Here is a 9,345-nt window from a genome sequence, read left to right as displayed (position 1 = left end):
ATATTATTTAGTTTTAGTAACACACTGTCTCAGGCACTGTACGCATACATTGACATATATACTTGCAAGTGTCTCCTTGATAAAAGTGAAAGGAAAAAATGTATGGTATTCTTTAATACTTGTCTTTTTTGTTTCCATGCAAGTACCTGGCAATTCCAGCAGAAATCACAATCTCATTATTACTGTTCATTACAGACACAAACTAATGGACAGTAACTGCCACTGAATTCTGTTGACAGAATTAAGAAACAATTTTCTCTTGGTATAATGCATATGCATAAAGCTACAGAGGGATAATTAAGGTCAAGATAACCATCATCAAGTACTATTACTAATCTAAAAATAGAGTTTTCCTAAAGAAGATTAATAATAATTTTATGGTATGCTGATGACTGACAATCTTTTCTAGAAACAAGCAGAGAAATGTGATGTTTACAAACACACATTATCTCACCTGCATATATTTGACACATGGATTTATCTAATATCCATCAGAAACAATTTTTACAGAATACTTCAAAAGATTGAGATTAAGGGCTTCTATAACATTTTACAGTGATTTTGAGTATTTATAACAGTAGGAAAGATTACATATGTCACTTCTTTTTTTTCTTTCTTTTTTTTTCTTTTCTTTTTTTTTAACACCGAAGTCTGTCACAATAAAAGTCATTATCTAAACAGGAATGCCAAAAGAAGAAAAGGTAACAGAAGAATAGAATTCATATATGCACAGAGAGCAGAAAGGAAATTGTACAGAGCAGCAAAACTCACAAAGGAAAAGAAAATATTGCAAACAAATGCAAAAGATGAAGGAAATCAAGAAGGGCAAATCAAGTAAAGAGATGAAAATATATGAAAGCAACCCAGGCCCTGGAAAAGGAGTAAGAGGCAAACACAGAGAAGTTACCAGTGAGCAAAAGCAATAGTTGAGAGAGGGAAAACATAACAAAATAAATGCACAAAAAAGATCAAATTCTTATCATTCTCCATGTTAGAATTGTGCAGAAATGTTATTAATGTAATATCAAGCATCACGCATGTGGTGAATACAAATGAATGATATTTCTGAAGCTTTAACTTCAGTTCTGTATTTCAAAAACATTCAGTCCAATCTCCATGTTAACCAGAGAAAACTCATAAAACCTCTTGAATAAATAAAACTAAGTAGTGTCAGTATTCTTCATTTAATAATTTTCTTCTCTAATGATGGGCACTGCATATTCTTCTTTGTCCTTTTTGTTTTTTTTATGTTTCAGAATTAAGCACATAACTTTAAACTCTTGAGGAGAAGATAAAAACGCATGCAATGTAAGTGAGATGCTGGGATGTAAGAATTTATCTGGTAGTCTCTCACATATAACAGAACCTCAATGCTTTTTATATGATCTTGCATTTATTAATAACATAAGATGTAAGTGGACAGAAGAGCTTAAGCTTGAAACTCTATGATTTCTCTTTTGATTTTGAGCTAGCTTGTATGTTTGATTGACATTAAATGATTCAGTTCAGGTGAATTCATATGAAGAAACTCTTCAAGCTGACTTGAGTCTTCTCTGGACTCTTAGGACGAGCTCTAGCATACAGGCTGTACCATTATAACCACTTTCCTTGGAAAGTGGAATGGTAACAGTAGGACTTTCACAACTGACTGAAAAATAACTTTCAGCAGATGAACTTTCCCCTTTTTAAAGTATGCAGTTCATTCCAAAGACAGAAGTCAAACACCTTCAGATGTTTTATAATATACTGAAAAATAGGAAGTTCCACAGTGGAAAAAATGCTTAGAAATTGCACAGGAGACAGACTTCACAAAGGTGTTGTGGTCTGTGGGGATTTCTGTAAAATATCACAGAAAACTACAGAATGTAAAAGGGAGTAGCCACACATGAGGAAAGGGATTTGTTAGAAGGTGCATGAGTGAGGGGAAAGTGGAACTGAGAGCTTACTGAAAACATGTAGAGCTCTCCAAAGTGTATTGCATAGCTCCTGAGAAAATTGCCATATATCAGGAAACTCATCAGTCCTCTTGATGGAATGGACCTTGGGTAATGCACTTTCAAGAGCCTCTATCAAAAATGCAAATAATAATCAGAGTTTTTGCTGAAATAAAGCTCAGCTTCAGCCTGGAAACACATATTAAGATATATGAATAAGAAATCAAAATATTTTAAAAAAATCTACCACAGTTCTGTCCAATAGACAGTAATGAAGAACTTAGCTTATTAGCTCCTCTCTGAGAGTCCAATTCACTACTGTACATTTGCATCCATCAGTAAGACTTCTCTTAGGAAAACAGTAAACAATATTTCTCTGTTTCATAGGTAAGATTTTTTTTTAATGAAAAAAACAGGGCTTGGATAGGTACAGGTATATATGTACATGTGTATGTATATGTATATGTATATATTTTCTGTGTGTGTGTTTGGAGCCTTTGAATTTAGTACACACGGTAAACTGTTACAGTAAACACTTACAGCAATATATAGCAGTCATAGTTCCCAGACACTAAAACAGAAATGAACTGCAGTAAAGACCAGCTTTTAATACTGGGACTCAAAACTTCATTTATATCTGTCATCTGAACTCTGTCTGGAATTGATAGTCATTTATCCTGCAAATCTATTCCAGTAACATTTTCTGAAACACCTGAAGAAGCTTTATATTGCATTAACACATCACAAGTATCTTCCTTCAGAAGAAGAAAAAAAAATAGAGATTTCATTTCCTAAAAAATGTTATATGAGATCCTTTATTTTCAATTGTCCCTCTCCTACTACTATTGGTTGTTCTATAATCTTTTTCAAAATTATCTATATATTCATAACTCTGAGACAGGTATAATTTAAAGAGAATCATAACATAAAATTTGACAAGATTTCCATAACTATATAGTCTAGCATAATTCTAGGAAACTCCCTATTGGAGGATTACCTTTACTAATTGATATGATTCCATTATAGCCTCTCTTGAAAGCCAAAGCTGCATAGCTCAGAGTACTTCATGGCTGCCAGTCTGCTCTCAGACAGTCAAACTCCCCCTGCCTATACCATTATTCTGCCATTTCCTGTTTCACTTTGGTTACATTGAATGGCAAAAAGTTCTGATGAGCCCTCAGGGCAGTACGTCCCTCCTACCTGCTCTCTGTCCCTGTGGTATCATGCAATAGTGCACTTATAAACACAATGCTTAAAAAATGATGCACATAAATAGCAGAAGGATCTGGGCCAGATTAACTGGGTTAAAGCCACATATCTGAAATCTCAGTGCTTCTGAGCATGCACAGAAATCTTGCATTTTCCAGAATGATAAGGATTATTGCAAGTATTTGGTCTTTATTCATATCCAATTACCTGGTGCTGCCTGTATCAATAATCTTCTTGAATTTAGGCAGAATTTAACACCTGTTTCCAAAATGACATAAAAGTTAATTTCCATGATGCCCCCATTTCCAATTTAGTTCTACCAAGTTAAATAATTCTCTCTCCCTTGTGGTGTACAATGTTCACATTAAAATATAAGAATTTTTAAAGAATAAATAATATTCTTGCCATAAATATAGCATTTTAAACTGTAGATAGATATATATGCCAATGAAACTAATGTTATGGTGCAATTTTTTGCATTTCTTAATTCTGAACATTTTTTAAACAGTAATGTAAGGCTCTGAGATGAGGAACATGCAGTATATAATATCCTGTGAAAGGTTCTGTCTTGTCTTGATGTAGTGATTTCAATAGTTTTGAGAAGGTATATGAACTATCTCCAAAATACGTTTTTGAAAGCTCTCTATATCCCTTGCATGTATTAGATCATCCTTTTGGCATTTAAAAATAAAAATAGATCCAGTTAGAAAGATGGCAGAACACATTTGAGTAAATTTCAATCCTATGAAAAAATCATAAGCTTAAAATTTACTCACAAACCCATACATTTTAAGAAGTGTCAGCATGACCACAATAATGAAGTAATCCATGCAACTGGGGCGCCAACATGGACAAAACCCAGCCGGACAACTGAATGCCATTAGAGCATGCTAAATACTTAAAAGCAGGGCATTCAAAAGTATTATAAATCTACAAATAGGTGATGATAAGTAGAAGGTCAATTAAAGAAAAACTACCACAGTAAGAACAGAAACAGTGCCTCTGAGTGACAAGTACAGGGATGTTCTTGCAGAAGAAATTGGATTGCTTTGTCTGCCACACTGCAGAGGTCTCTGCTGCTGTTAGGCAGCTCCAACTGTAGCAATACTGCATCTGCAGAACCATGCAAATTCTGAAAATAAAATATAAGTTACACCACGTAATTTAGTAGTCACTGCTACTTGTATTTGCAAAGTATATAATCCATTATTGCCCTATTTAAACAACTTCCTTCAATCACTTTCTCCTTGCTTTTCAAAACAAATCCATCTTCCCCAGAAGCCTGTCTTGCAAAAGGGAAATGACAGCTGAGCTTCATAGGTGCTTTTAGGGAAGCAGACTACATTTAAAGGCTGATGATGTCAAGATGAGTGTGGGTTATACCTAAAGTGAAAAGCAAACCATGATGTTAGCTGCCAGGTGTGAGCAGCTATGAAATTTGTGTGTCACGGGGCACGAATGAGTAAAGAGAATGCTGCCAGGCTTCCAAGCAGTCCATTTCTATGGCTTTCCCTCCCCACCAGGGGAAATTCAGAAAAAAAATCAATTATCTGTCGAAATTAATCTGAATTTCAGCAGACTAAGTACAACAATTTCCATTGTTGAAATTCAGCTTTTCCCAGACAGGAATAACTGTGATTTGGACCAGGATGGTGCCAGGTCTGTGTGGACTGCATGGGGCTGGACACTGTTAGACTCATCTGCAGCCTTCTGAAGAAGCAGGGAGGTAAAAGGAACATGTTGCTTAGCATAGAGCATTGAGAAGGCCCATCATTCTTTCAACGACCTTTTATGTACAAGATAATATCCACAGTTCATCTATACAGAGTCATGTCATTTTACTCACCTAATCAGTAATATATGCACAATAAGTATTTGCAAGAAACAGTCCTAGACTGTAATCTCTAAGTTCTTATTCAAATAAACCAATCTTTAATGTCTGTATTATACAATATAAGCCATATTTGTATGCTAATTAACTATGAAGTGGAGTATCAGAATCAATACAAAATTCAATAAATCTTGGCACATAGTTCTATAGATTATAATATAACAGATAAACAGCATTCCATAATAATAAAAATTTAAAATGAACAAAGCTATTCTTCTACAAGCCACCTCTTTCAGGTCTATATCCCTCTCCATGTTATGTACACAGACTGGACAAAGCTGCTCTCATTTCTTTCTTTTGCTTGTTGAAAGCTATTGACACTTAATAGAATGGTTATATAAAGTGTTCAATAGGAAAAACTGTAAAAAAGAATAGTGTCAAAAAGCTCAAGGGTGTAAGCACTTGTATGAATGAGAGTATTATTAACAAGAATGAAAGAAACTAGAAAAGACAGTAACAGTCCTGATTTTTAAGTTATCCTGTTTTTTACCTAGTAGTTTAAAAACCAGAACCACCTCTTGCCTATGATTTAGGACATCAAAGCTCTAATGCATATGCAAAAAAGAGAAAAATTTCCTAATCTAGTAACCAGAGGAGAGAGCAGAGATGGTTTATGATATTTTTTTTCACCATGATTCTTAAAAGTTAATACCTGAATGAAAGACATGAAATAGCATCCTCACTTGCTTTCAACCTTATGAATTTCTGTTTTGCACAAAGGCATATTTTCACACACAAGAGTACATGCCCTCATTTGGAAGGACACCACAGTTCTGACTAGGAAAATTTCTGATGAAATAATGTACAGATGACAAGAGAGGAGACACTGTTTCTTTGTTATTCAGGGGTTTATCACAACAGTGGCCAGGGTTTTCCTTTTCGTGAAGGATTTAGACCCACAACCATTTGCTAAATGTACTTAGAGAACATATTCCAGACAAAATGCTGTGGGGAACTTGAAGGGTGTGAAGATTTATTTCTTCATCAAGCTTGGACAAGGAGATGACACTCAGCTGCTGTTCTAAATAAAAATGGTGGCAAGTGTCTGCCAGGATAACAAATTGAATTTTGTGTTCAAAGTTTTACTGGCAAAAGCTTAGATGCCTGGGACTTGGGGCAGATAATTTATTAGACAGTGGGTTTACTGCTGTACTTTTGTAACTTTGAGTGGGATGTGTGCTCATTAAGAGGTTAGTGGTGGAGGTGAGTGCAGGGTTCAGATCTCAAGGATCTTTAACTAATGGTATAGTGGGTTAACACCAGATTTCAAGGATAGTGTTTAAACAAGCACATGAACATTAATTGGCCTATTCTATAAATTTTAGGGAAAAAATCATATGTTAAAAGCCATATATAATGTCCTCCAGGAATCTAGGCCATGTACATCCTATGACTGAAATTATATTCTCTCCCAAAGGACTTCATTGTCTACAAATGCAATTCACCTCTGTTTTCCTTTGCTTTCCACTTTGCTATGTTCAAAACTATCATACTCCAGAACAGAATCCTAATGTATACCACTGCCCCTGTATGGTTTTTATTTCAATTATTGCATGACCAACAGCAATGTGAAAATGCAAAACTGAAATCAATTGAGGTTTTTAAGTGTATTCAGAAACAATGCTTTCCAGCATTTTTCACAATCTCTTGTAGAGTAAATGTGGCACCAGCTCATCCATATTTGTAACAAGATTAATGGAAGTCCCAACGTCACAAGTAAGACACAAACAGCATATCTCCCCACTTCCCAGTCCTGTATTTTCCTGCAGATCATTTTTCTTAGTACACTGTTTCAGCATTCAGGGTGTGACAACTCACTCCAAATAAGCTGTCAAGTTTAATTGAACTACTCTGAAAAAAAATAAAATCTTCCATTAAGAAAATGCTTTAAAAGCATAAAAGAAAGCAAGATATCTGTCTCTCTAGGGATTCTTGTCCTTTTTTTTTTTTTCTGTAACCATTGTTGAAATTATCTAAAATGGTCACCCTGTGTAAGGAAGAAAGCAAAATCAGCACAAACAATTCCTTAGGATTTGGAAAGGCATAGAGGTCAGTTTACCTGCAATTGTCAACATTATTTCTTCCCACAGCACTAGAGAAGCTGAAAGGTCCGACATTATTGATTTCTATGACTTTTATACAGCCAGTGAAATTGTAGACAGGTCCAGAAACCTACAAAGGAAAAAATGCATACAGTTCTTTTGCTTGTTGACATTATGATCAAGGTATTTATTTTTCTATGGAGGAATACAAGTCATGGGGAATGGTAAACAGGAAAGATTTGAAATTTGTAAGTGTATTGTTTCCCTGCTTATAAGATTTCTAGTACCCTTAATCATGTTTCAAAGATGCCTAAGGACCTACTAAAAATGGGAATCACTGCAGGGGCATTGAAAACACAGAAACCAGTAAGTTGTTATGCACTGCCAAGGACCCATTTTTAACAATTAAGTCAGGTTTAGATAGTTGCAGAAAAAAAAAAATTCTTGAGGAACAACTTGCTGAAAGCATAATGGAAAGCATTAAATGTTTTTTAAAGCCCAACAGGAGCATTAAGCCTGCCAGAAAGGCTTTAGGGATAATAGACCAGCTAAGTGTAAAGGGAATGTTCAAAGAGACAAGGCTCTAGCAGGAAATGTAAATGACTCACCAAATCAAAATTTAATAAAGAGTAGTTCTGGGAGATTCCTGTGACTGAACCCCTTTTTAGTTTGGATACATCAGAGATCTGTCTTAAACTGAATTACTTCCAGAAAATGTTTTTTAAAAATACCACAAAAAATGAACATTGGCAAAAAAAGGAGAAAGATGTTATGTTTGTCTGGGATTCTTATGGGAATTTACTGTGGTCATCACTTAAAATGGAATCCAGACCATGGGAATGGTAGACATGGATTTTTGGGGAAGGGGGGGCTTAGGTTTTTGCTTTGTATGATTTTGAAAATGGGGACAAGACTAGGCCATGCAAGGACATATCTCAAACTACAGATCAGTAAGACCCAATTCCATTCAAGACAGTGATTATGAATTACACTGAAGAACAGAATTAACATACATGTAAATGAATGTAATGCACAGGGGAATAGTTGAGAGGGTTTCTGAAAAGAGAAATTGTAACTCACATGAGGAACACTGACTATGAGAAAAAGGATGCCTTGGCACATAATCTTTTATTTCCAAAGGACTTTAACCAGTTTCTGCGTTAAGAGATTCTAAAGTAACTCAGTCTCCCTGGGATAACAAGGAAGGCCTTCAATAAATTAGAAGAATGGGTAAAACAGAAGCAGAAAAATTGTGAGCAAATGGTGAGGTTTCTCAATATGGAGAGTCCCTAGAAATTCTCTCTACAAGTCTGTATTAGGGTCTGTGGTCTTCAACATATTTAAGTGGCTCAATGTTTTCTGCACTACTCAGGATAGCAAAACCAAAATCCTGAGAAAAGGATTTCAGAATGTGCAAAAGTGTCACAATATGCAAAATTATAAGGCATGTAAGGATGATTATACATATGAGAATTTCTGAACAGAGTAACTGTATAGACCAGGGATCTTCAGTCAGGAAAACTCACTGTCAATGAGAGACAGAACAGAGCAGTGTGCAGATGAATAAAGAGCTTTTAGTTTCTCAAAATACAGAATCAAAAGGACATGAAACGACACAAATTAGTGCGAAGATGAAAGCAAGGTAAGGGGTTTGCTTTTCATACAACTCAAAATTAAATTGTGGAACTCTGCCATAGCATGTTGTGCATGGTACAAGTGTAAATGGGGTTAAAAATCAATCATATTAAAGGGAAGAAGAGCTGTCTCCCTCCCCACAGACAGATAGGCTGCACAAATACAATACAGTTGAAGCAAGGAGAATTGCTTTTCTCTGCACTGCTCAACCACTCTGGAGCATAACACAGCGTGCCATGCCATACACTATAAACAGAATGAACTGGCCTTCCAACCCATGGGAGGGCTCAAAGAGTTCACTAATAGTTTATTGTTTATTTCCTTAGCAGCAAAGGCTTACAGGAATGTAAGACTTTAAAAAAGATATGTTATAACAATGCAAAAATTTGGAAAGTTATGTAACCATCTATAAGGTGGCATTTAAAATCAACACAGTTCAAATGTGGCAAAGGGAAGATGTTTTCTCTGTGGAATAAACACAGAGAATTACAATGAAGCTTTCTGGAACTTAAAAATAAAAAAAAACCTTCAAGAACTGGATGTGAACACTCTCCTCCAAGTTAACATTGTACATTAAGAAAGCAATACAAGGGCTGGCAGAGGTTATTCATATGGATTACCGACAGTAGAACAC

At 35.3% G+C, this 9,345-nt stretch overlaps 1 protein-coding gene across 1 annotated transcript in view; it reads right to left on the bottom strand.

Moving 5' to 3' along the window:
- Positions 1–9,345, bottom strand: part of EYS (eyes shut homolog) — a 702,047-nt gene that overhangs the window by 203,794 nt on the left and 488,908 nt on the right. Inside the window, 1 exon segment of the mRNA XM_031057597.1 lies at positions 7,094–7,206. Within this exon segment, the coding sequence (XP_030913457.1) occupies positions 7,094–7,206 (113 nt within the window).

This window comes from Geospiza fortis, unplaced genomic scaffold (assembly GCF_000277835.1).
Source record: "Geospiza fortis unplaced genomic scaffold, GeoFor_1.0 scaffold264, whole genome shotgun sequence".
NCBI lineage: Eukaryota > Metazoa > Chordata > Aves > Passeriformes > Thraupidae > Geospiza > Geospiza fortis.
The sequence above is the reverse complement of the archived record's forward strand: the minus strand, read 5'-3'. Positions and strand labels throughout refer to the sequence as shown.